This window comes from Cryphonectria parasitica (assembly GCF_011745365.1).
Source record: "Cryphonectria parasitica EP155 unplaced genomic scaffold M406scaffold_11, whole genome shotgun sequence".
Taxonomy (NCBI): domain Eukaryota; kingdom Fungi; phylum Ascomycota; class Sordariomycetes; order Diaporthales; family Cryphonectriaceae; genus Cryphonectria; species Cryphonectria parasitica.
In genome coordinates, this window is record NW_024468919.1 from 814,458 (window position 1) to 839,934 (window position 25,477).

The 25,477-nt window shown below is 54.4% G+C and overlaps 7 protein-coding genes across 7 annotated transcripts; 4 read left to right on the forward strand and 3 right to left on the reverse strand.

Annotated features, from left to right (window-relative positions):
• Positions 1–3,787, forward strand: M406DRAFT_109193 (Serine/threonine protein kinase). The gene is made up of 2 exons (XM_040915341.1): positions 1–293; positions 544–3,787. Exons 1-2 carry the CDS (start codon positions 143–145, stop codon positions 2,862–2,864), a joined length of 2,472 nt encoding a protein of 823 aa, XP_040771057.1. The 5' UTR covers positions 1–142; the 3' UTR covers positions 2,865–3,787.
• Positions 3,788–8,219: 4,432 nt separating this feature from the next.
• Tex2 (Tex2, putative integral membrane protein, with conserved DUF2404 domain) lies at positions 8,220–11,876 on the reverse strand. The gene is made up of 3 exons (XM_040926060.1): positions 11,172–11,876; positions 10,482–11,091; positions 8,220–10,298 (listed from the first exon to the last, which is right to left on the reverse strand). Exons 1-3 carry the CDS (start codon positions 11,657–11,659, stop codon positions 8,574–8,576), a joined length of 2,823 nt encoding a protein of 940 aa, XP_040771058.1. The 5' UTR covers positions 11,660–11,876; the 3' UTR covers positions 8,220–8,573.
• Positions 11,877–12,072: 196 nt separating this feature from the next.
• Positions 12,073–12,732, forward strand: M406DRAFT_335284 (uncharacterized protein; the record flags this gene model as incomplete). Its single annotated transcript, XM_040921021.1, has 2 exons — positions 12,073–12,151; positions 12,206–12,732. The coding sequence occupies 2 exons, from the start codon at positions 12,073–12,075 to the stop codon at positions 12,730–12,732; spliced, it is 606 nt and encodes a 201-aa protein (XP_040771059.1).
• Positions 12,733–14,489: 1,757 nt separating this feature from the next.
• Positions 14,490–15,726, reverse strand: M406DRAFT_85553 (ribosomal protein L21e). The gene is made up of 4 exons (XM_040926061.1): positions 15,629–15,726; positions 15,465–15,532; positions 15,345–15,392; positions 14,490–15,230 (listed from the first exon to the last, which is right to left on the reverse strand). Exons 1-4 carry the CDS (start codon positions 15,662–15,664, stop codon positions 14,900–14,902), a joined length of 483 nt encoding a protein of 160 aa, XP_040771060.1. The 5' UTR covers positions 15,665–15,726; the 3' UTR covers positions 14,490–14,899.
• A 261-nt stretch (positions 15,727–15,987) lies between these two features.
• Positions 15,988–16,829, forward strand: M406DRAFT_51796 (ribosomal protein S4/9; the record flags this gene model as incomplete). The annotated part of the gene is made up of 4 exons (XM_040924458.1): positions 15,988–16,031; positions 16,118–16,138; positions 16,223–16,321; positions 16,421–16,829. 4 exons carry the CDS (start codon positions 15,988–15,990, stop codon positions 16,827–16,829), a joined length of 573 nt encoding a protein of 190 aa, XP_040771061.1.
• Positions 16,830–17,281: 452 nt separating this feature from the next.
• Positions 17,282–18,700, reverse strand: Slu7 (putative Slu7, mRNA splicing protein; the record flags this gene model as incomplete). Its single annotated transcript, XM_040914899.1, has 2 exons — positions 17,282–18,199; positions 18,299–18,700. 2 exons carry the CDS (start codon positions 18,698–18,700, stop codon positions 17,282–17,284), a joined length of 1,320 nt encoding a protein of 439 aa, XP_040771062.1.
• Positions 18,701–19,109: 409 nt separating this feature from the next.
• Positions 19,110–24,826, forward strand: Rev3 (Rev3, catalytic subunit of DNA polymerase zeta; the record flags this gene model as incomplete). Its single annotated transcript, XM_040914900.1, has 6 exons — positions 19,110–19,344; positions 19,459–20,495; positions 20,550–20,825; positions 21,015–21,676; positions 21,725–24,047; positions 24,153–24,826. The coding sequence occupies 6 exons, from the start codon at positions 19,110–19,112 to the stop codon at positions 24,453–24,455; spliced, it is 4,836 nt and encodes a 1,611-aa protein (XP_040771063.1). The 3' UTR covers positions 24,456–24,826.
• Between the last annotated feature and the right edge of the window lie 651 nt (positions 24,827–25,477).

Below are 25,477 nucleotides of genomic sequence, written 5' to 3' on the forward strand. Positions count from 1 at the left end.
TGACTTCCGAAAGGGCCTACCCAGTCTCGGAAGGCTGACCTGACCCGATCCTTTTATTTTTCTTTCCCCATTCCATCGAGTCCTTCCTTGTTTCTGACCCATTCACACTACCACTGTGTGTCTGTGTGTGTGGCTGCCGACCATGGCCGCCGTGTCAGCACCACCAGAAGCTGCTGCTCCCTCTGCACCTATTCCTTCCGCTACCGCCACAGTCTCTCACCCTCAACCACCACCACCACCACCACCACCTGCTTCCAGCAACATCGCCTCATCAGGCATACCTGCAAGCCAAGGTAAGTATTTCTGTAAACTTCTAAAACCTTAATCCTTCCTACTTTTCCCTTCATTCCTTGACCCATTCTTCTTTTATCTTTTTGCCTTTGATTTGAAAGCAGAAAAACAAAAAGGAAATAAACAAAAGAAAAGAAACCCCTCAAATTCACCAGATTGCCATGTATAATTCATTCCTACTGCAATACACAATGCAAGTACATTTGGATGTGATGTGATGACTTACCTCGTTTGTCTTTCTCTCTTTCTCAGGTTCCCTTCCCACCAAGACCAAGACCAACACCACCGACGCCCACAGTTTCTCGTCGTCTCCTCCACAGCATCCCATCGAGCTCCCTGGTTCTATTCCTGAGGAGAGCGATGAGGAGTCCGAGATTGTCTCTCATAACGAGCCAGTCACGCCTGTTAGTGGCAGGCAGTCCTCCGAGTTCCCGGCCATTCAGAACCGCGACCACGACAGCAACAATCTCGTGTCTCCCTTTCCCTCGATCCCATCCGAGACCCCCAAGGCGGCCAACAACAACACCAACGCCCTTGCGCTGCGCCAGTCCCCCTTTGCCAACCACACCTTCGAGTTCCCTCCTGCCGCCGAGCCCACCGACGAGGAGCCTCAGCCCCAGGAGTCTCTAAAGCAGCCCCCGTTATCATCGCGTCGCCAGAGCACCTCGCCTTCTGTCATCTCTCCTCCGACCACTGCCCGGACCTCGACAGACGAGCAGCAGGAGTCCACTACCACTACCACCGCTACCAGAACCACCTCAGCCACAGCCAACCAGGACCGCCGGCGTAGCACGCGCGGCTCTACCTCGGCGGGCTTCAAGCGCACCATGTCGAACCTTTTCTCCAGTAGCCGCAAGCCTGGCTCCATAGATGGTCAGCAGCAGCAGCAACAGCAGCAACAACAGCAGCAGCAGCAACAACAACAACAACAACAGCAAGACCAGCAGCAGAACGTCATGGTGGTTGCCACGCAGCAAAATAACGGCCCAGAAGCACCTCGGCGGTGGTCCATGGCCCGTTCGTCCGGCGCCACCCCGCTGTCCACCTTGCCGCCGTCCCCCACCTCGCCGACCGATCAGGACAGCAAAAGCTTCCTGGCCGCCCCCGACGCCAAGGAAGACGGCGGTTTGTCCAAGAAGAATCGTTCTTCCACGGGCCTGTCCCTGCGCAACCGTGTCAACTTCTCCCTGGGCAGTGGCCGCGGCTTCAGCAGCAGCAAGACGGGTGCTGGGCGCCGGCGCGCCTCCAGCTTCGACGGCAAGCGGCCTGACCTGAAACAAAAGGACGAGGCGCCCGGCCACCCCTTGCATGCACGCCAGGTCTTCTATGCTGTCGCCGAGGCTGGTGTCGGCGTCAAGGCGCGACGGCTGAGCCTGAGCCTGCCTGATGACATCCTCATTGATGTGGGCGAACTGACCAAGGAGTTTGAGTACCAGCACAAGTTCTTTGGCCGCCACCGCGACAGTCTTGGGAAGGGCGCCACGGCGCAGGTCAAGATCATGGCGCGCAAGGGTTTCCCCGGCGAGCTGTACGCCGTCAAGGAGTTCCGCGGCAAGACGTCGTCCGAGACCAAGGAGGAGTACGAGAAGAAGGTCAAGTCCGAGTACAGCATCGCCAAGAGCCTGCACCACCCTAATATCATCGAGACGGTGCGCCTGTGCATCGACCACGGCCGCTGGAACCACGTGATGGAGTACTGCTCCGAGGGCGACCTGTTTGCCCTGGTCAAGAAGCGCTACCTCACCAAGCCCGAGCGCATGGCCGACCGCCTGTGCCTGTTCAAGCAGCTGGTCCAGGGGCTCAACTACCTGCACGCCAACGGCATCGCCCACCGCGACATCAAGCTCGAGAACCTGCTGCTCACCAGGGACAGCAAGCTCAAGATTACAGATTTTGGCGTCTCCGAGGTCTTTTCTGGCATACACCCCGGCGCTAGGGAGTCGGGTGGGGAGTGTGGCAGACAGATGGGCGAGATTCGTCTGTGTAACCCGGGCGTCTGTGGCAGCGAGCCCTACATTGCCCCCGAGGTCCTGGCCAAGGACAGGAAGTACGACCCCCGCGCCCTCGACGTCTGGGGTGCTGGTATTGTCCTGCTCGTCCTCATCTGCGGCTCCACCCTCTGGGAGAAGGCCAAGGTTGACGCCCCCAACTCGGAGCACTACACGGCCCTGGTCAAGTCGTTTGACAAGTGGAACGCCAAGGACCGCAGCGGCGACAACGATGAGGCGCAGCAGCAGAGCCCGCCCATCATCACCGAGTCTGACTACCCGGCCTATTTCATCTTCGACAACTTTGTCAACCCGCCCGCCTTGCGCCGCATCATGCTGATGATGCTCAACCCCAACCCGGACGGCCGCGCCACCATCACCCAAATCCTCAACCACCGCTGGGTCAAGAACATCGAGTGCTGCCAGCTCGAGAGCTACGACGACCCCGCCCTGGTCATCGATGCCACCAAGAGCGCCACCCTGAACGCCAAGGGCAACAAGAAGATCTTTTGCCATAATCATCTTCCCCCACAGGCGCACAACACTCACTCCCTGGGAAAGATGCCCGGCCAGTCCGGTTATTAATGTGAATAACCAACTTTATTCCATCAACCCTAATGGAATCTTCCGACCACCCTTTTTTTCCCCTTGGGATCCTATTCTCAATGGGATCTTTATTCCCCCATCATGCACAAGTCTTTTCATATATCTATTTCATCCCCACCGTTGCGTTTTTTTTCTTCTTTTTCTTTTCCAATTGTTTACTACCACGTCCTCGACTGTTTTCCCGACTGTGGACACGACGCGATTTGCGATGCCTTTCTTCTTATTTTTTTTCTTCTTCCTCCTTCTGCTTTCGTTTTTCCTACGCACCGGGAGGTCTAGACTGCGGCACAACGCATTTTCCGGACAAATGGCGGGCGTTTCACGGTCATTTTCTTTTTGCCTTTTCCTCTGTCTCTCTGTGTGAGGGGAGCTAGGCGGGGTCCAAGGGGGTTCTTACAATATACTGGACAATTTTGAAATCACGGCCGGTCTGATCACGAAACATGGGGCGGCAAAGGTTCATTTGGGAGGCTCAACCATCCTGGGTGGGAAGGCTGCATTGTGCAACTACTTACAATTACTGCTACTACTGCTATGACAATAACATGGTGGTCGGTGTCTTATTGGACCGCTGCGTTCGCGCTGGTCACCTTTTCCTTCCTGCTCTTTTTCTTCTTTTTTTCTTTCTCTACAGTATACGTCTAATTAATGAAGAAAAAATCATGGGGGGGAGGGGGGGGGAAAGCAATGGAAAGAAGAGACCTGGCAGCTGCACCGATGAGAGAATTCACGACGAGGTTAAGTTAGAGGAAACAAAACTGGAGGGCGGTGCGAGGATGGCTGGGCCAGCTGCAGTACATAGTTTGGCAGACTGGAGGACCTCGGATACTCCAGTCGCTCACATAAATGAGCTCTCTCTCTCTCTAACTCATACACTCGAGAGCAATACGATACATTCTATGAAACCATTCTGTCCCTCTTGGATCTCGCCTTGTGAATCACCTTTGTCTCCATCCACCTGTTCATCATTCCTTGTGGTACCTGTTCTCACCGAGAGTCTCGTCGGCATCATCATCACCACCACTACTGGCTGTCACTACTCACCGCCGGCCGGGGGTTTCGCATAAAGCTGACAACCACCTAGCCAAGCCATCTCCATCTCGTAACGTAGTACGTACTTACAGATCAAGCCCCCCCCCCCCCCCTTTTCTCTTTTTCCTCTCCTCTCTCGCTCTCCGGTTTTCGTTAAAAGCTGACTAGACTGGAAACATCTTTCTAGTTTAGGAACATAACTACTGGGGAACACCAGTCGACCAGTCCATGCATCACCGCTGTACTATTCGCAGGATGTTAGGTTTGTACATGTACATGTATGCTACTTACTGTATGTGTCATGTTGTCATGCATACTTCGACCACCTACAGTACCTCCTGTTCTACTAATCCGAATTGTAAGTTACCATGGTATGCAACAAATCGTCGTCCAACCCTCAACACCCTTTTTTTTTTTTTCTTCTTCTTTTTTTCCTCCACACAATGAGGCATTTTCTGAACATAATCAACGCGGTCTGCTGCTTTAGTGGCACAAAACAAAAGGACTATACTGGCTGTTTCAGCTGAATATACCTTTTTTTTTTTTTTTTTCCTTCCCCATCAGCTTTCAGCTGGCCAAGTCGTCTCTTCGTTTCGTCCAGAACGAGGCAAGACTAGAAAATGATGGCGGGCTCACAGACATGTGCCAGCTGGGGGTCGGATTTACCCTCTAACAGAGAACGGGTGTGAGACGGACCCGTGCGGTCCGTGGTGGACCATACCGGACATACATACATGGCGCTGCAAAAAGGGCCCTGATGCTAACTAGGTCGTTTAACAGCCAATGCCCTTTCCTTGAGCCGTCTCTGGAAAGGGAAGGGGGGTGCGAGGCGATAGCACAACTGAATTGGGCACGTGTGGCAGGGCCGGGGGTTGAGAAACAAAATCGATGACGGGTCGATGATTGATTGATGGCTACAGGGCTGGTATTTTGACGGGTGGGGAAGTATCTCTTTTCTCTTCATCACTTCTTGATGTTCAAATTCCCCTGCCATTTTTCCAATCTCGGAAGATCTTCCGAGAAAACCTTGGCTGTTTTCCCGCGTGCGACGGCGCGGCATAGCAAGAACGTGGCGGGGTCGGCCAATAGGGGTGGATTGAGAGAGGCGTATGGGTGTGAGTGGACGTTCGTCTCCGTACTATGCATGCCAAAGAAAAGGAATGGCACTCGATCCGCCCAGACCCCTCATAAGCGGGTGAGATTCTGAGACATCGAAAACGATCCATGTGCCGCGGGCAGCTATTGCCCAATAAGACGCCGAGGTTTCTCTCCTTTTTCCTGTCTCTTTTCTTTCCTCTTCCCCGGGGGGGGAGCATGCATACGGGCGTGGGGGTGCACGACAGCTGGCAGTGCAATTGAGGTCGCGTGAGGTGATCGAGTGGCCATAAGGACTTTCTTTTGTCTGGCCCTCTTCTCTCTACTGTCACTCGCTAGGCAAGCCGAGGAATGTCTATGGTTTCTCCGCCTGGCCCCGAGTCGAGATCTGATATCTCTCCTTCTCTGCTTTGTTACCAGAAAATACAAAGAACAGGAAAGAAGAAGGATGCAGTGGATGTGACGGATCTTCCAGGCAATGAGTGAGCCCCCCCCCCCCCCCCTCACCTTGTATCTACCAGCGGGGATGCTGCTGCGACGACGACGAAAACAACTGGAGCCGACGGGAGGAATGTCGGTTGGCGTAGGTGGTCTCAGAACACCTCAAGCCCTCACGACCACGTTGTCTCTCTCATTTTTAGGCAACCTCCACCTGCCATCCCACAAACACTTGGCCGGAGTAAACATGAAAAGCCTGCAAGGTGAAGCATGACGAGTTGCGCATACCGTGATCATGTTGCCTTGTTTTAGAAAAATGACTGGCTGCGTGGGCACAAGGCGGAAGGTGCGAGATGCATGTTGATGTTGATCCCTGGTTCTCCCCTTCCCGCTTAGTTCGCCAATCGCCCTGGCAAGAATGAGTACCAACGCAGATCTGCACTTTCCCGCATATACTATCGTAAGCCTTGAAGTATTTCCCCACACCTGTGTGACGATCGGTGAGTGTTGGGCTGCAATGTGCAGCGATTGCATGGGGCTACGATGATCGACGACGGACAGCTCTTCTGCTCCTCTCCGTCTTCATCACCTATCGGCTCACAGTATGCTCGTTCCTCTGCTCTGGCTTGTTCTGCTCGTCCACCCCTCCTAAGAAAGACCAGAGAAAAGTGCTGCTGCCCCTTGCTGCACAAGACGCTCGCTTGTTTCTGAGGCTGGAAGAGAGAGACAAACACACACACACACACACACACACAGAGAGAGAGAGAGAGAGAGAGAGAGAGAAAGGGGGGGGGGGGGGGCAAGGACGACTGAGCAGGAGCAAGGCAGGTACGTAACGGTCAAGTTTCACAACTTCAACGGAAGCTGCCGTGCCTTCTTTTGATCACCACCGGTGGTCTGCTTGCATCTAGTGGTGAGTGGCTAATCTGGCATTACAGGGAGAGGGGGCTACTATACTACAACGATGGCACTGGTCTTGTCCTGCACAAGCCTCGGTATCCGCTACGGGGGTGGATTGATGCGCCGTGTCTCCCACAACAGGAGCGCACAGCGTATGCTTTTCGCTTCGCTCGGACATGAGGAGATCTGATATCCGCTGCTGTGGCGGCTCGGGCGAAGATAAGGGTAATTTTGTTGCTCGAGAGTGATTCTGGCTGTGTTGATGGATCACCTTCAGCCCACTCTGCTGCAGCTAAACCATCCGCGACATACGCGCACGCCGAGCCAGAATGACGATTGGGCTGTAGTCGAACCAACTCATTACTTGTCAAGATTGCGCTGGCCCACTGATCGAGCATCCGATGGTGGAAATTTTGGGGCCGAGGACTGGCCCAGAACGCACGCCCACGTGCAACATGTCTCGGTCTCGGACCTCCACGATGCCGTTTCGGAGCGATAACACAATCACGAGAGTGTTGAGGTGACTAGAAAGGATGATACAGCATGCACCACTTGTTGGGATTCTCATGGAAACAACAAGTCCGGCTGGGCATCAATACCATGCGCTTCCTCAACAAGCAGGTGAGCTGAAAGAATGAAGGACTCCAAGGGAAACTGAGACATTGGCCGTCGCCAATATTGTAACCATATGGCTCGAAGCAGGAACTCTATCAATGGGGGGGACACATACACCCACCAACTTGTGCAGCCCACCTCCCCTCCACAGCCTCGTACATACACTGGTGGGAAAGTACAGATGCCCTGTGTTTCTAACTGTCAAAAAGTACTATGGTAGTACAAGACACTGCATAGCCTCGGGTCCTCTTGACGTGACAGTCACTTACTGTCTCAGGATGCGCTCCCTGTCCAACAGCTACGCCAAGGCCTTGGCTATGTCAGTGCTCCTCCGGGACATGCTCGTCCAGCAGGCGCACGCACTCATCTGCGTGTCACTTGGGGGCCTGTGTACGCGAGCGTTGCTTGGGCGAGGGCTTCCACGGCCCTAATTCGCAAATATACCGCGGTCGTGGGTTTCAGAATGACTCTGCCTCACTCTGTCTCATCCTCTACACAAATCCGTGAACCTACGACAAGGCAGCATTGTCCCAAGGAGCTGTGCGCAGGTCCAATAGAGTCCACGGTGTGACTTCTCCAGCATGCTCCTCATCAACCAACCTCCCTGGCTTGTCCCACCAACACACTGGCATGCATGCCCGACACGGAGCCGTGTATCCCGTTACCCCATGGATGAGGCTGCTGAGAGGCACTTGGCGTGCCGATATCATCCGACTTGGCGTCCATCGTGAGATGGTACAAGATGTCAGACTGCCAAGCGGCCAGGCGAAGACCCCAAGACAAGGGAAGGGAGTTGCTTGCTTTCGCCTCTACTCCCATCTCTCGTGAGATCTCGGCATGTGTTGCTCTGTTTTTGTTGTCTTGATAAGGATCATCACTTGGCATGATGCCGAAAAGGATAAGACTTGTCGTCAGACCTGATGGTTGGCGATGAAAGTTACGGCTGGCTGGAAAGGAAACATTATTGTGACGTAGCGCTGAGAGGCTGCAGGAGGAGATTGTGAGAATGGCGAGGTTGCACAGACTGATCTGCATATGATGCTTTGGCTCTAGGACTACCACCTCACTCAACCACATGCTCTCCGATCCTCGAAAGACATCAGTCTGCACAGATCAGACATTGCTGATATCTCACGTCATAAGCCAAGCGAGAGTAAGAGAGGACAGGGACAGGTGGACAACCCGCACACTTGGACCCAACGATACACTATATGAAGCCGCGAGGCTACGGAAGGCTCGGGTCTTACAACTGGACTAAATCAATGAGACGGGTTTCATTTCCTGACCGTGCCATAGAGGCCGTGATTATGGCCATTGCTCTATGACCTATGTTGTGGGTATGCATGCCTGAATTTCACAAATGCTTGATGCTGGGTGAGTTCTCCGCCCTCGCCAAGATGATCTCAAAACCCACATCTGTCCTTTAACGCCTCGCAATTGAGCTGTTGATATGCATATATGTATATAAAACACACTTGTGCTGGGGACACTGCTCGCCAATCGTATACGGCCCTGGCAGTGACGCAGGTCCTTTTTGGGAGTACCATAGTGGATAATGCCCATAAGAATGAAGGGTAGTCGAGTCGGTCGTCTTCTCTAAGACGTATATCACGAGGGCGTGTCCAAGGCGGCCGAGTCCGCCACAACCTTCTCAGTCGGGACAGAGTCTTGACGAGCTTCGTCTTCTCCCGTGTTGTCCATCCAGGCTGAGTATTCATCATCCTCGCCGTTCTCGCCTTGTGGTTGCGAGGGGCTGAAAACATCCGTATGATTCCTGGAAGGCAAGGCAGGCGGGGTCTCGCTACTGCTGTTCCCAAGGGATTCATCGGCTTGATACTGCGAGTCCAGTTCGTCTTCTTCCGCGTCCTCCACAAATGGACGCCTGTAAATTCCCTCTCCGTCCTCATCTGGGATTGGTGTGGTCGGCTCGGATTCGGCATCGGGCGCAGCGACCACAAGCATGTCTTGTCCCTGCTTAGTCTGCGTATCCTCACCTGTTTGTCGCCGCCGCCTAGGCAGCGGCGGCGGGGGAACAGCCCTTCGTTTGACTTCTTTAGTTTCTTGCGGATGATCTTTCGCGTTGGATTGCCTCTCGGGCAGAGTAGGAGGGGGAATGGGTTTCCTTTTCGGCACAGGGATTGCTGTCGCCTTCTTCTTTTCCGGCATCGGTAGAGGCATGCCTGGAGGAGGCAGTGGTCTGCCACCGCCCATTGGCTTGCTCAGGTCGATCTCAGGAGAGTTGGCTTCCTGGCCCTGGCCATTCTTTCCGCCCTCGTTGCGATGAAGAGCATTCCAGCCCCATCTTTTGGCTGCTCCTGCTGCATTCGTCACGGCGGCTAACGAGATCTTCTTGTTGGGCCCATCCGTACTTCCACTGCCTGTTGATGCCAGAGACGTAGTGTCTGGCGTGCCCTCCTTCTTTGTGAACAGCGTCCGACCGAAAGAGCCGCCTTGCGACTTGATGGATCCATTGATGGAGGGAGTCGGTGAGGCTTTAGTGATGACCGGGTCACCCTTCATACTGCCTGTCGAAGACGTGGTGCCCCGACGAGGGAGCGTCGGTAAGTCGTCATTACTGGCTTCCTTATCCGTGTTCTCTGTCGAAGAGAGGGTAGACTGTATGGATACAGTCGAAGCTCTCTCCGGCATCGCGAGAGGCGAGCTTGGGCCTGATAATGGCGCCGTCTTCGTCCGGGCAGAGAGCTTGGCCATGGCACTCGCTGCTGGGCTCTCGCCTGGTGGGGATGATGGCTTGAAGACATCGGCATTCACGGGTTCTGTGCCGGTGACGGGAGCTGACTCGACAATTAGAGGCGCTGAGCGCTCAGAGAGCTGCCTAGAGGGTAAGTTTCTGGTATCAATGCCGGTAGATAAGGCTTCTGCTTTGATGTCCTTGAAACCATGGGAATCTAGAATAGGAGATGATGGATTTGTCGGCGGGGTCTGTTTGCCTCTGCCACCAAGCTTCAGACCAAAAAGACTGGTCGACGGCGTAGGTTCCACGATCGGCATACTCTGGCTCTTCTCCATTGGTGGCAACTCGGAATTTGGAGGTGTGTCGGCCTCTACGGCCTCCATGTCGTCAACCTCTCCTAAATCCGCCGTGGCATGTGTTGACTTCATCGAAGGATCGACAGCATCATCTCCGGCAAAGATGCCGCCGCGCCATTTCTTGTGCTCTGTCTTAAAGAACGGTGTATCGTCCCAAAAGGGCAGAACGAGGGTCTCGGCGACGACTTCCTTGATCCGTGCCTCGATCTGTCGGAGGATCACAGTGTATGTGATCTGTCGAGAGCTGACGATGGGCTCGATGGTCATTTCCATCTTGGGCATCTGCGAGAAGGATGTCCAGATACGATTGCTCGGAGGCGCCTTGATCTTGAATAGAATGTGGCCCTCGAGTTTGCGCAGCGCAACCGATAGTATCAAATTGACCTCGCGGGCCTTGAGACGACCACCTAGGTCGATTCTGGCTACCGCCGCCACCTCGATTCGAAAGTTACCGGTATAACGCACGTCAGCCTCCATGCTGCATTCCCCTTCCACAGTCAGATCCCGATGGCGAAGGTTGGTAAAGTATGGCGCGGAATCTCCGGTATCGATGTTGCGGATCTCGATATGCGGTAAAAATGCAGGACGTTTAACGCGTGATATCTTTTTATTGAGCTTCTCCCGGATGAAGGCTTCCGTGTCGGCCGTCCTGTACAGCCCAAGAAATATCCTGCCAACCATGGCATTCAGCCATCTGCTCTGTACGTGGTCCTCAGACGAGTGCAGTCTCTGCACGAGCCTGATGATGTGCTTGACATCAAAAGACAGCGGCGCTGGTGCTCGTGCCTCTGTCGCATATGCCTGCTCTTGATTGCGCAGCAGGGCAAAGTAGAAATCCTCCTTTGCGGAGCAGTTCTCCGAGAACAGGTAGAAGGGCTTGGACAGCTGGCTATCCGGTGCCAGTTCCACGCCCGCCGGCCGCCGTGAGAGACAGATGGCATTCCTCTTGATAAACAATTCGCCCTCGGGTGTGACATCGCCGCCCGAGTAGATGCTGACGTCGTGGTGCGCGAGGGATATGACATGTCGTACTTCGAGCTGCTCGTCGTCGTCGAATAGCATTAGATGACCATGCCTGAGGATAGAGGCGAGAATGGTTAGCCAAAGGGACAGGACGAAGCCCCCCACACGCCCATCGACAGTGAATATAGCTACCTCAACACCACAAAGAACACATTCCCTGCCTTCTTGGGCCGCTGACTGACACTCTTGCCGTTGTCCAGAGGCCCAGGCTGCTGTTTCCTGTCGAAAATGCTCCGGTACATGGCCTGATAGACACTCTGGCTCGGAGCCGCGACGGTTGTGCTGCCGACAGGAGTGGACCGCTCGATCGGCTTGGCGTTGATGCCCATGGGTGTGTATTCACGGCACACTGCAAAGTATCCGGCCGCGGTCTCGGTATCGGAGTGGCTCACTCGTTTGATGTGTCCCTTGGTAGGCTCGTTCTGGGCAGCCTTGAGTGATTCGAGATCGTCACCGGGTTGGATGAGGTCGTTGTCGCTGTGACTGTGTATGGAGGGATCGGCATCTTCTCGGTAGGGTAACGTCAGGTGGGCGTGGGCCAGTACGACGAGGATTATGAGAGGTAAGAAAGTGACACCACCAAGCAGGTAGGCCAAGAGGAAGCCCGTCCAGCTCCCCATCTCTGCAACTCGCCGCCAGACGATATGGGGAGGTTTCAGAGCGCGGGTGAATGCGGTGGTCGAGGCTGCGACACTTTTCCTCGCTTGAACACGCAGCAATGCCGGCCAGGCCAGAGGCGGAGCAGGTCCAGGGCGGCAGGTCCAAAGCAATCATGGCATCGCCTCTGGACGGTTGAAGGCAAGTGATGACAAAGAGCAAAGGTCGACTTGGAGGAGGGGAGGGGGGGCGAGAATATTCTGGCCCAAGATAATTGAACTGTTTTTAATCTGGCGAGCTTTGAAGAGAGGAGACGTACCTTAGTACCTTAGTTGCTTTTGGCCTTCGGCACATGTCAGCCTCTCTAGGTGCAAGCCACTGACTGGGTCGAGTCCGGACGACGAGTACGTACTGTGCAGGGGTTCAGGGGCGACCCATGGCCCGGGGGTGTGGCGCTCCGGGGTCGCGCCCGCCAATCAGGCGAGCCCGCGCGCCACGGCTGAGCACGTTGTTCTGTACGACGCGTGCCTGTGCGGCCTGGAGATGCTGCACCTGCTGCTGTCCAGCAGCGATATTGACTTTAACGACCCGATCCCCCAGCACGGGGGCGATCCGATCCTGCACTTCGTCCTTCGTAACCCCCAGGGAGCGGTTCCGGGACGATAAGGAGGATATCGTGGAGCTCCTGCTGTGCACCGGCACCGACCCGCTCCGGCGTGACCGGCTAGGGGACACGGCCCTCCACTTCCTAGCGGGGGACACCAGGCCGGCCGGGCCCTCGCCGGAGGGCTACAGGCTTCTGAGGCTCCTCCTAGAGGGCTGCCCCGAAGTGCGGGCGCCCTGCCTGGAACACATAAACAGCAAGAACGACTTCGCCAATACGCCGCTCGTCGTCGTCGTCGCCGTCCTCTATAACCACGTCGAGTGCGTACAGCTGCTCCTAGAGCACGGCGCCGACCCCTACGAGCCGGGCGAGTTCGGCATAACGGCTTTGGAATTCGCAGTGGAAAGGGACTACCTACCCGGAGGCTGCTGCACTGCTGCTGGCCCGCATGACCGACATCACTGCTCTAGTTCCGCATATTTTCACCGGTGATTCTTTGCTATCTCGAGGAACCCCTTTTTGATTCTTTGGTTGTCTCTTGTTTTTGTTTTTGGAAAAAAAAAAAAAAAAAAAAGTACCACGATTAAGCTACTTCAAATAGGTTAAAGCACATGTATCCCTTTTTTCCTCTTACCCAGACTTGCCCGTAAGAACCCCGTCGCTAATCCAGTAAGATCGGGTTGTTACGGGATAGGCCTGCTGTGATCCCGTGCCCGCGCTCTGCTAGTCCCGGCAAGCCGTCGAAAAGCTGAACCACTATCTTCAAGTCTTTGCACGTAGCCAAGATAGCGCAGTCAGGCCTGCAAGCTTGGATAGACTTAATTTCACCTCTGCAAACGGGACATCGTTTCTCCGCCCTATTCAGAGCCCGCCAGGAAGGAGCTAAACGGAATTACGACCTGACCTGGCAGGTAGTTGCCGTCCCCGTCGCGGAACGACCGTGTGTTTATCAAACACTGAATATCGAAACCGTCCTCTCCGAGCTCCGTAGCCCATAGAGACACCGGCTGTACCTATATATTTTCCCACACACCCCCTCCCTCAGTTTCCAAAGACTCGGCTTTGGGAAATGAACTTCGAGGCAAATATTACATGTTTCATCACAGCAGATCCCTCTGCCTTATATAGGCGGTCAATCCTCTGTTTCAACCCTGATTTGAACCCATAATCTCTCGGTATTAAGGACAATGCGATTATGGCACCTTGTAGTGTCGCACAGCCGACACGAGAGTGACGCAACCAGGCGGCGTGTCAGGGCAAGCTGGGTGGAAATCCGCTGGAGTAGCCCGCGAATGCGAGGGCCGGCCCCGTGTCCTGTGCCCGTTGCTGTCCCTGACAACCCCTAAGCCCCTGACGAGTCCAGGCTTGTTGAGGTCTGTACATAGCATCCTACATGGCATGTAAGTTGATGCTGTCGGTACTCCGATCTGCTCTCCACTATTCAGACGAATCTCTCAGTTGCTGACCCAATTCAACCCGAGTCCGCCGAAATTCAAAGGGGTCACTAGGCATATGAAGCCATTAACTGCTCACCATGTCATGAGCCTCCTTTCCCAAGTCTGAATTCTGCCGTGTCATTTCTCGCTTATCCCACCCACCAATCATAATAGGTCTTGAAGAGAAGTGCAATGTATGGACGAAATGCGCCGAGTAGGTGAGCGTATTTAGACACCGAGAGATGAGAAGACATGGATATGATAGAATGGATAATCGCCTTTCTTTCTTTCTTTCTTTTCTTCTTCTTTTTTTCTGGATGTCGAAGAAAAAAAAATCAATTTTGCATTTGATTGAAATTGCGCAAGCTGGTCTTGTGGTGGAAGGATATTATAGGTTCGCTCTCGGACTTATATCAGCTTGCACCCTTAGAGCACCGAGCGCCCCCTGGACAGACGGTGCCAGCTTTTCTAGAGCCATCTTGCTGCCCATGAGGCCCGAAGGGAGTAGGAGCTCACTTAACAAATCGGATGCATCTGGGAATCAAGCCAGTTCGTAAGCCTCAAGTCTTCGAGATATATGCAGTGGAAAAGTCGCAACACAACTAAATAACAGCCAAGGATGGAGGAGAGCAGGAGGCTTGTGTGCACGCAGGCAAGCGGGACAAAGAGAAGCATAATCAGTGGGAGATCAAGAATGCGTAGGGAGGCGCACACATCATAAGGGCCACATCCTCCCTCCTTTCCGTTGTGGCGCATGGTGCATTTGTTGCTTTCACAACCCCGGACTGTAGTCAAGTAGAGCCCATCCCCGATCCACTGCGAGACCAAGCGTCTAGGATTTTGCTGGATCTGGCGAAAAGTGTTTCGATTGTCATCTTGAGGATGAGCGCTAATCTTCTGCTCCCTCAGGTGTCCACCTCGCCTTGTCGAGCACGTCGACATCACGTCCACAATCCCCCAAGTTTCAGCATCCCCACACCTGGTCACCTATCACCACGTATGGACAGGAAGGTGTTGGAAATGCCATTGGTTCATTTTATTTTTCCCTTTAAAAGCATTGCCGCATGCCATTCCGGACCATGCTAAGAAATCTTTCCGTTTTGCCGTACGTGAACCCCATGCAAAGACCAAAGCAAGCCAATTCGTGAACAACCGACCACCAGAAAAACCCCGTCCGCAGAAGAATCATCCTTCCTCGCACACACCGCTCCGAATGTGTCCGTTTAGATGGTGGTCTCGTAGGCGACGGGCGCCAGGGTCTCGGGGCGGTTCTCCTTGAACGAGATCTGTCGTGCGTCGCGGGGGAGGTCGGCCTGTCTCTTCACCTGGACAGTCGTGCCCTCAGCCTTGGCCTTGGCCTTCAGCGCGGCGTTCTCCTTGACCCTGCGCAGGAAGCCCTCTCGGGACCGCGAGGGCTGAATGTGCTCGGTGCGGAGGTTGATGCGCTTCTCGATGTAACGGTGCTTCACCTTCTTGTAGATGATGACGCCGACGGCCGACTTGGTAACGTTGTAGACGACACCAGTCTTTCCGTGGTAGACCTTGTGGGGCATACTGTATTTCGCAAACACACCTTGTCAGGACTTGATCGCCTCGCCGGGGAAAGAAAAAGAGTGAATGGCTCTATCGTGTATTTTCGGGCTCGCTGGTGTTCGATTCTCGACTTACCCCTTCTGGACAGCACCGTTCGCCTTAATGTCCACGATGTCGCCGACCCTATAAGATGCTCAGTCAGATCACAAGTCCAGCTTCATCATTCGACTCATTTTGCTTGCGGATTCGACATACCGGTAGTGTCGGAGGTAGGTGGACAGGGCGATCATGCCCTTCTTGCGGAAATCCCGCGAGAAGGCATACTATTTCGCACCGAATCGTCAGCACTTCAACCAGAAAGAACATTTCCGCCTCTCGTAGGCTCCCTCAGTCATCGTCTTGATCGGTGTAGAACATACGCGAGTGCCCGCACGAAGACCAGCGGCGTGACCCATCTTGATTGATTTGGTGGGTTGTTGATTTGAGGTGTTGTGGTCGTTGTCGAAATCGCTGGGGGGTTGATCGACTTCGAGATCGTAAATGCTAGACAGAAGCAGAGGCGTGGTGGACTTTTTCGGTGGTGGTCCCCCCTTCCGCGCTAAGAACGCTCGGGCCACCCACGCCCACCAACGGGAGTGGGAGTGCGCCCTGATCACGTGGTCTACCCTTGCCTGCGCCAATCCACCCAAAGCGTATCGCGAACTTTTACCCAAGTCCATTTCTCTGTAGCAACTTCACCCGACAAAGTTCGCCAACCTCAACCACCAAATCACCAACCATGGCGCCGCTTTCCTACTCGAAGACGGCCAAGGTGCCGAGAAGGTGTGTATATACCCTCTTCCTCTCCATTAATTAACCTGCTCGCAGGCTCTTGCATGTAACAATCGCTAACTTTGACATTCTCACAGACCCTTCGAAGCCGCTCGTCTGTCAGTATAGAACCGGCCACTGAGCAGCAGCTTGTCTCTGCTTACGTCGTTCGTGCACCCCCACTGACATCGATCAACACATAGGGACTCTGAGCTGAAGCTCGTTGGCGAGTATGGTCTGCGCAACAAGCGTGAGGTCTGGCGTGTCCAGCTCACCCTGTCCAAGATTCGTCGTGCTGCCCGGTATGTACCATCAACACCTGCAAAATTTTATTATCGCCCCAAGTCGTCTCAGAGATACCCAATTTATGCAGAGCCGACGAAGGCTAACAATTTCCACAGTCAGCTGCTCACCCTCGACGAGAAGGACCCCAAGCGCCTCTTTGAGGGTAACGCCCTGATTCGCCGTCTCGTGCGTGTCGGTGTGCTCGACGAGAGCCGCATGAAGCTCGATTACGTCCTTGCCCTGAAGGTCGAGGATTTCCTTGAGCGCCGTCTCCAGACCTGTGTCTACAAGCTCGGCCTTGCCAAGTCTATTCACCACGCCCGTGTCCTGATCCGTCAGCGCCACATCCGCGTCGGCAAGCAGATCGTCAACGTGCCTTCCTTCATGGTCCGCCTCGACTCTCAGAAGCACATCGACTTCGCCCTGACCTCGCCCTTCGGTGGCGGCCGCCCTGGCCGTGTTCGCAGAAAGAAGGCCAAGGCCGCTGAGGGCGGCGAGGGTGGTGAGGATGAGGATGAGGAGTAAATGCTTTGTGCATAATACCATAGAGGCGCTCCTTAGGCCGACGGAATCCCTACAAGGGACAAAAAAAATTGGGATTGGCAGCTTTTCTTTGCTTGTCAGGGTATACGGAGTTTGTGTCACCTTTCACGGCAGAAGGCATTCATCGTGCGAAGCCATAGGTCAATGAAATCAAATCAATGACAAGACACGTTTCTTCCCAAAGTAATGGCCGCAATTGTAGATGTACACGTAGCGTGGTCTGGAATGGGCGACGACTTTGTTAGGCAATACCCATCGTGGCCCAGAGGAGTAAAATTTTCCCTACTAGCTTGCGGCCTCGGCTCCGTCTTGTCCGAATATCCTATCTACCTCTTTACAGAATATCATCACCGTCTTCACGCTTGCTGGTGAGGCTACCACCGCTGATATTGATGATCATGCATTTGCAGCCATGGATACTATTGGCAAAGCTTCTAATGCACTAGTTCATCCTTGCCCAGGAAGTTGGCCATCGGGTCATCTGCAACAGTACGTTTGCGCCGGTATTCGTCCATCTCCTCCTCCGTGATGCCACTCGCCATCTCTTCTCTTGAGAGCTGCTTCGCCTTGTTGCCAGCTTGATCCTTTTGTTCTGCGGGTGGCTCGTCCTCCCCGATGACATCTTCTCCCTCGACCAGCCCTGCGCCGGTCCGTTGTCGCTCGGAGGCCTCGAAGGCCCTCTTGCCATCCTCTCCAGTACAGTAGCTGTTCTTCATCGTAGAGTGACAACACTCGTATCCCCACTGGAAATTCGACCACCAGCTACCAAAGACTGATGTGTGGTTGTTGGGGTGGACATCCTCCGGATACTTGGACTTGGCGGAAGCCCGGTGGCCCTTGACCAGACCATACTCGTCATACTCAACAAATTGCTCGCTCTCGGTGACCACCATTTTCTGGAGCGCAGCAGGCATGGTTGACGAACCCTCGCCGTACTTGTCGCGGAGAGCCTTCTCCCTCTCCAGGCGCTTCTTCTCTGCTTCTTCCCTCTCCTTCTTGCGGTAGAACTCTCCTGCTGTCGGGTTGGCCTGCAAGTGCTGAGTGTTGTCGCCCGTCTTGTCCAGCGCCTCCCACGCATATCGCGTTGCTTTCTCGAACTCGGTCGCATCGCCCGAGGCCCGCACGAAGCCCTCCTCTTTGAACAACTCAGCCGTATTGTCCGCCAGTGCGCCACTATCTACCAGTCTTCGTCGCTTGGGATCGTATTTGGCTGACTCGAGGTCCAGATTCAGGAGATACTTCGCGGTATCCTCTCGTAATCGCAGCTGCCGGGCGGTCGTGTTCTTCAGCTTGCTCAGGTCGACCGTGTCGGCGTACTTGTCGCCCTCGTCGAATTTATTTTCACCATCCTCCTCGTACTCGTCCTCCTCATCCGCCCCCTCTCCGCTCTTCTTGTTCTCCTTCTGAAGCTGCTTCTTCAGCGCCGCCATCTCCTCGAACTCCTCGACGACCTGCCGGTGTTCCTTGGCATCATATCCGTTCCACCGGTCTCTCTTTGCATCCCAACTCATCTGGACGTCCTGCACTACGTCGTCCCCCTTGATGTCTTGGTTCGTCCATTTTGCCCCCTTCTTGCGCGGTCGTTCCAGACAGTCTTTGGCCTTGTGGCCCATCGCGCCACAGTTTTCGCACGCGCCCTTGCGATACTTGGTCGCCGCCACGCCCTTCTTGCTGCGGTCGTACCACGCCGAGTCTTCATGCTTTTTTCGTAGACGTTGATGTTCGAGATAATCGGTGTCTTCACCCTCACCAGCGTAGAAGGGACGCTTTGTGATAAACTGGGGGATGTAGGTGTTTTCTTCTTTGACAGGCCCGACGGCGGGGCGTTTTGAGGGTGGTGGTCTTGGAGGCATGTTGAAAATAAGTGTAGTACTTGGAGGGAGATTTGTTTGCTGTTTGGAGGTAGTCTCGTCACCATGCTATGGCGAGAAGAACGTCTGGAGTCTCAAGAAGTTGCTTCTCCAGCAGTCGCAAAGGCGTAGCAGCGTCATGCATGGGGGGGTGAGGATTGCTTACGTAATGATTATGGACAGGGCTGCGAGGTACGTACCGATGTCACTAATACGCGCTTCGAGGTCAGAACCGCGTTTCCCTTCACAAGGACACCAACACATGTGCCCGGAGAGGCAAACCCCAAAAGAGAATGTTTGCGTTAGAGATCATGATTTCTGTTTGAACTGCCTTTTTTTTTCTTTCAGAATTTCAGGACAATGTGCCAGCGTCGCACCCCCCAAACTCTGCGGACGGCGCACGGCTGTCGTCATGGATGTCTTCAAAGTTCGACTGAACTGCATCGACTTCTACCAAGCGACCCCGACCAAATATGACCCGCAGCTTCGCAACGATGTGCGGCCGGAACAGCTGTCCCAGGAGCCCAAGGTTCCCGTCGTCAGGATCTTTGGGTCTACTCAGACGGGGCAGAAAGTCTGCGCGCATATTCATGGGGCCTTTCCGTATCTGTACATTGAGTACACCGGTGGCCTGGGCCAAGAGGAGGGTGAGTCGAGACCACTGCATGCTGCGTATGCGCACGAGGGTCTTGTTTCTTTCTGTTTTTCTTTCTTTCCTTATACTTTCTTTCCTTTTTTTTCTCTCTGACAATTCTGCGTAGTGGGTGCCTACATCTATAGGTTGCATCTTTCCATCGATCATGCCTTGGCTGTGAGCTTCCGCCAAAATGCCTACAACAACAAGAACAAATATGTCGCCAGGATAACAATCACCAAGGGTGTGCCATTTTACGGCTATCACGTTGGATATCGATTCTTCCTCAAGATCTACATGTTCAACCCGATGGTCATGACCAGGCTGGCAGACCTGCTTCAACAGGGGGCTATCATGAAGAGAAGGTTCCAGCCGTACGAGGCCCACCTGCAATACCTGCTGCAGTTTATGTGCGATTACAACCTCTACGGATGCGACTACCTAGAAAGCGGCAAGACTGTGTTCCGGTCGCCCGTGCCCGACTTTGGCGAAGAGGAGGGCAGTTCTTCGTCAATACACGTATGGCACAGCTCGTCGATCCCTCACGACCGCATCACAGAAGATCATGCGCTGCCTCGCGTGAGCCACTGCTCGATCGAAGTGGACATTTGCGTCCAAGATATCTTGAACCGCAAGGCCGTCAAGGAAAGACGGTTACATCATGACTTTACCGAGAAGGATCACCCTGTGCCATCCAGCCTGAAATTGGTCCACAGCATGGCGGGGCTGTGGAAGGACGAGACGAAGCGTCGAAAACGGCGGATGGGGCTGACCAAGCCCGGAAGCACGCCGTTCCCTCCTGAAGCACTTGTGTCCATGTCTGCGGACCCACGAGACTCACAGCCTCAGGGTTGGATCCACGAGGACGAGTACATGCAACAGATCCAAGACCTCATCGCCCACGAGGCAGCAGCAAACGGGCATTCAACGGTTTCTTTCGATACCTTTGTACAACAGAAAAGGCTTGGAGATGATGTCAACACGATGCTACAGTCTGTCGAGGACCTGTTTCCTCACAAGCTCATGCCCGCTCTGGGCTTGCCACACCAGGTGCCAGAAGAGCAGATCGTCGCAGCCCAAGAAGAAGAAGACGAATTGTACCCCGAGGATTCTGACGAGGAGCGAATTCAAAAGGAAAAACTCGCCCGGAAGGCTTCCCAGCAAGTGGCGGGTGCCAAGTCGGAGAAGTCACAGCATCGTCAACGGGTTCCGCCACAGCCCACGGCGAATTATTCGACAGCATTTGTGGGGCGGTCCGCTGCTCGAGCAGCACCTTCACCACCGCCTGGTAAGGCGAAATTTCGTCCCGCCAGACGCTACAAGGGCATTGGCTTGAGCAAAGGGAAGACTGGACAGTATCCTGTCCTCCCTATCACGGAAGAGTTGATTGAAGCTATCAGCAGGGAAGGTTTGGCCGTCAAGGACACTGTGAGCCCGCCGTCACCAAACCCTGGTGATGCGCTGCTCAAGAGGGCCAGCAGTCCAAATTCTCGCGTGTCCGACCCCAAACGGCCAAGAATCGAAGGGACCAACCGCGCGCCCCTCACACAGGCAGTCACGTTCGTAAATGCGCATGCGAAAGATCCAATGGCCTCGTTGACTACGGCTGATCTACAACATCATGCAAGGCTTCAGTCAACAGAGCCGAAGAGACTAACGGTGAACGGCCTTGTGTTCAAGCAGGAAGACGAACGAAAATTATCCTTTGGTGTTGTCAAAGATCCTCAAGACCCAAGTACGATATTGCGTCTGAGCCAACACAGCAGCTCTCAAAAGAGTGACGACGAATTAATAAAAAGGGATGTCAGCTTTGGCAAGTCTCCCACCTCAGAACAAGTGCCTCCCAGTACATATAGAGCGGTCAAGTCGCCTGACACGGCCTCTTTGTACCGATCTGGCACCCCCCCGTCCTCGGTATTCAACGAACCACAGGCATTCTTCTCTGATGATAGATCTATGTTGCTCGCTGGCGTCCTTGACCACGCTCCACCAACAGCTGCCGAGGTCTGTGCGACTATGCAAGGCAATGGGTTGCCCGATGTCATCTACCAAGACCCCTTTTACAGTCGGGAAAAAGATGTCCCTCCTCGCATGAAGGAGTATGCCGGCAAAGAGTTCCGTCTTACTGGAAATACTCTACCGTTCCTCCCTGAGTTTGACGCAACAGGTCAGTCGTCCGCTACATTCGGCCGTCGTGTTGCGCCCGACGCAGACAAGAAGAGGCAAAACGACTTGGAGTACGAAAGGAGAAGCCAGCAATGCTCCCTGCGCAGCTGGGAGATTGCAGACCCCCCACCCACACTAGGTGAAGTCAGAGAGTGGTGGGCAGCCAAGCAGAAGAGCAAGTCCGCGTCAGGAGAAACCGCCAGGACAGCTCCAGGACCAACACAGAGGCCATTTCTGTCGCAGATTGTCGGAGCGACGCCGAAGAACAAGCACGGGTTCAAGTATTCACAGAGGAAGAAAACCACCAGTGTCGAACACGAAGCGCAGTACATGAGTACGATGAGTCTAGAGGTTCACGTCAGCACGAGGGGGAAGCTCGCCCCGAATCCTGAAGAGGATGAAGTCCAGTGCATCTTCTGGGCCACCAAGTCGGACGAGAACTTCCAGGCCGGCAGTCAGGCCGAGAGCACTCTCTGTGGGATCATTGTGGTTTCGGAGGATGGCATTCTGGCGGAACGATTGCGCAGGCACACCAAAGTCGAAGTCTTGGAAGAACTCACTGAACTCGACGCCATGGTGCGAATGGTGGAGACTGTCCGGAACCATGATCCAGACGTCCTTACCGGATACGAGGTTCATGGCAGCTCCTGGGGCTACCTCATTGAGCGAGCCAGGCACAAGTACGACTACAACCTGTGCGATGAATTCTCTCGCGTCAAGACCCAGTCTCACGGGCGATTCGGCAAGGACTCTGACCGCTGGGGATTCAACACTACGTCGACCATTCGTGTTACTGGACGCCATATGATCAACATCTGGCGAGCAATGCGAGGTGAGATGAACCTGCTTCAATACACCATGGAGAATGTTACTTGGCATCTCCTTCACCGGCGAATCCCACATTACAACCACCGGACGCTGTCAGACTGGTATGCCAGCGGCCGTCACGCAGATTTAGCAAAAGTCCTCCAGTATTATATCTCGAGGACCAAGTTGGACATCCAAATTCTCGAAGAGAACGAACTGATCCCTCGTACGAGCGAACAAGCGCGTTTGCTAGGCGTGGACTTTTTCTCGGTCTTCTCCAGAGGCTCTCAGTTCAAGGTCGAATCAATCATGTTTCGGATCGCCAAACCCGAGAACTTTGTCCTTGTCTCTCCAAGCAGAAAACAGGTCGGTGGGCAAAATGCTCTGGAGTGCCTACCGCTAGTCATGGAGCCTCAGAGCGCGTTCTACAGCAGTCCTGTGTTGGTGCTTGATTTCCAGAGCCTGTATCCTAGTGTCATGATCGCCTACAACCTTTGCTACTCGACATTCCTAGGAAGAATTGTAAACTGGCGGGGCACCAACAAAATGGGATTCACCGAATATAAACGCCAGGAGAGGCTGCTTGAGCTCCTTCAAGACTACATCAACATCACACCAAACGGCATGATGTACGCCAAAGTCGAGGTTCGAAAGTCCCTGCTGGCGAAGATGCTCACAGAAATCCTCGAGACCAGAGTCATGGTCAAGAGCGGCATGAAGCAAGACAAAGCCGACAAGACCCTGCAGCAGCTCCTGAACAACAGGCAACTCGCCCTCAAGCTCCTCGCCAACGTCACATACGGCTACACCTCGGCCTCCTTTTCCGGCCGCATGCCGTGCTCCGAGATAGCAGACAGCATTGTCCAAACCGGCCGCGAGACCCTCGAGCGCGCCATTGCCTACATCCACTCCGTCGAGAAATGGGGCGCTGAGGTTGTGTATGGCGACACGGACAGCCTTTTCATCCACCTGAAGGGGCGCACGCGCGACCAGGCCTTCGACATTGGCAATGAAATCGCAAAGGCTATTACCGACATGAACCCGCGGCCCGTGAAGCTCAAGTTCGAGAAGGTGTACCACCCGTGCGTGCTCCTTGCCAAGAAACGCTACGTCGGCTACAAGTACGAGAGCCGCGACCAAGTCAAGCCGGAGTTTGACGCCAAGGGCATCGAGACCGTCCGCCGTGACGGGACGCCGGCGGAGCAGATGATCGAGGAGAAGGCCCTCAAGCTTCTCTTCGAGACGGCGGACCTGAGCCAGATCAAGAGCTACGTCCAAGCCCAGTGCGCCAAGATCATGCGAGGGCAGGTATCGGTGCAGGACTTCTGCTTCGCCAAGGAGGTGAAGCTCGGCACATACTCAGACAAGGGCCCACCGCCGCCGGGTGCCCTCATTGCGACGAGAAAGATGCTTGCAGACGCCCGCGCCGAGCCGCAATACGGCGAGCGCGTGCCGTACGTCGTGGTCAGCGGCGCTCCCGGCGCACGCCTGATAGACCGCTGCATCGCACCTGAGGATCTGCTCGACAACGACCACCTCACGCTCGACGCTGAGTACTACATCACCAAGAACCTGATCCCGCCGCTGGAGCGCATCTTCAACCTCGTGGGTGCCAGCGCGCGGCAGTGGTATGACGAGATGCCCAAGGTACGGCAAGTCCGGCGCATCCAGCCCGGCGGCCCCGAGAAGAAGAAGGTCACACTCGAGAGCTACCTCCGCCCGGCGAGCTGCGTCGTGTGCAATGTCAAGATCAAGTTTGCCTCCTCCTCCTCCACCTCCATCGCCACCGTCAGTCGCAACAATCGCCGCCGCGGCGCCCCCCCCAAGAAGAAGAAAAAGAAGCATAAGAACAATGACCAAGAAACGTCAATCATCTGCCGGCGGTGCAGGCACAACGCACCCGCCTCGCTGGTCAGGCTACAGGGCAGGCTCAACAACAAGGAGAGGCGGTATGCAGACGTGGTCAGGATGTGCCAGAGCTGCGCGGGGCTGTCGCCGCTCGACGAGGTCCACTGCGACAGCAAGGACTGTCCCGTTTTCTACTCGAGGATGAAGGAGGGTGCGCGCATGCGCGGCGAGAAGGCGGTGCTCGAGCCGGTGATCCAGAAGCTGGCGAGGCTAGGCATCGGGCCTGGCGATCTGGACTGGTGATGATAGCGTAGGTCCTAGTGGGGAGGGCCTCTATCGTTTCTATCCTTTCTTTCCTCTTGTCTTTTTTCTTATTGCTTTCGTTCCTTACAAAAGGGAGGGGCTTCTATCTGGTCTTATTGTTACTGTTTCATGATGACGCTGGTGATACGATCATGATTATCCTCCCAAGGTAAGGAGGAATTGGAGTATGGGGAGGTTGGAAACACAAGTTGGTCTTTTCTTCCCTCGTATTGGGTGGACTTCTTGTATTACGCATACACGCACACGAGATGCAAAGGCAAATGATACGGGGGACACCGCGCGGCTGTACAACGTACATGTAGGTTTGATCATTTAATCATTAGAGCCAATTCTAAGTACTTACTACTACTACTATTGCTGTCTTCCTCCGTCCCCTCCCCCTTCAATGAAACAACAAACAAGACAATCTTGTGGTATCTGCTCCTCGCCACTCTCTTCCTCGCTCTGCTGTAAATTGCAAATGACAATATCAATCTCTCGTGCCTTGCGATGAAGATTGAGTAATACGGGGGGAAGTTGTCTTCCGTAATAATCAACCATTCATGCACACGCCTAACAAAAAACAGACTCGGAGAGCAGAGGAATTCAATAAGTCGAGAAGATGAAGAAAAAAGAAATGTAGAGGGTGTAGTAGTGGTAGCAGTACTAGCCAAGAGGGTAGATAGGTAGCTTATAGGAAGGCCCAAAGAAAATGAAGAAGAAAACGAGTCATAACGCCTTCGATAGAGCAAACTCGCATCCTGGTCCTCCTCAACTCCTGCACGTGTGTTCCCAGATGGCCCTCGCCAGCATTGCATGACGGGAGAGCCCGTTGCTGCACAAGTGAAAAGGTTCAAAAGGAGAAATGTTGGTACAGGTGGACAGAAGGAGATAGGAAGCCCTGAAGACTGGGTGAGGATTGTGAGGCGGGGTGGTTTCTTGTATTACTCAACAGCTCAAGACTTGAGTGGTGACCAGTACCAGCCGCCTATCCCCACGTAGGATGTTGAGAACCTCCAAGA

Coding starts and splice junctions, on each gene's coding strand:
- M406DRAFT_109193 (XM_040915341.1), top strand. CDS start 143: ATGGCCGCCGTGTCAGCACCACCAGAAGCTGCTGCTCCCTCTGCACCT. Junction 294..543: donor AGGCATACCTGCAAGCCAAG/GTAAGTATTTCT, acceptor TCTCTTTCTCAG/GTTCCCTTCCCACCAAGACC.
- Tex2 (XM_040926060.1), bottom strand. CDS start 11,659: ATGGGGAGCTGGACGGGCTTCCTCTTGGCCTACCTGCTTGGTGGTGTC. Junction 11,092..11,171: donor GTGTTCTTTGTGGTGTTGAG/GTAGCTATATTC, acceptor CTCTATCCTCAG/GCATGGTCATCTAATGCTAT. Junction 10,299..10,481: donor AATGCAGCATGGAGGCTGAC/GTGCGTTATACC, acceptor TCCTTCTCGCAG/ATGCCCAAGATGGAAATGAC.
- M406DRAFT_85553 (XM_040926061.1), bottom strand. CDS start 15,664: ATGGGTCACGCCGCTGGTCTTCGTGCGGGCACTCGC. Junction 15,393..15,464: donor ACCTACCTCCGACACTACCG/GTATGTCGAATC, acceptor AGCATCTTATAG/GGTCGGCGACATCGTGGACA. Junction 15,231..15,344: donor AACGGTGCTGTCCAGAAGGG/GTAAGTCGAGAA, acceptor TGCGAAATACAG/TATGCCCCACAAGGTCTACC.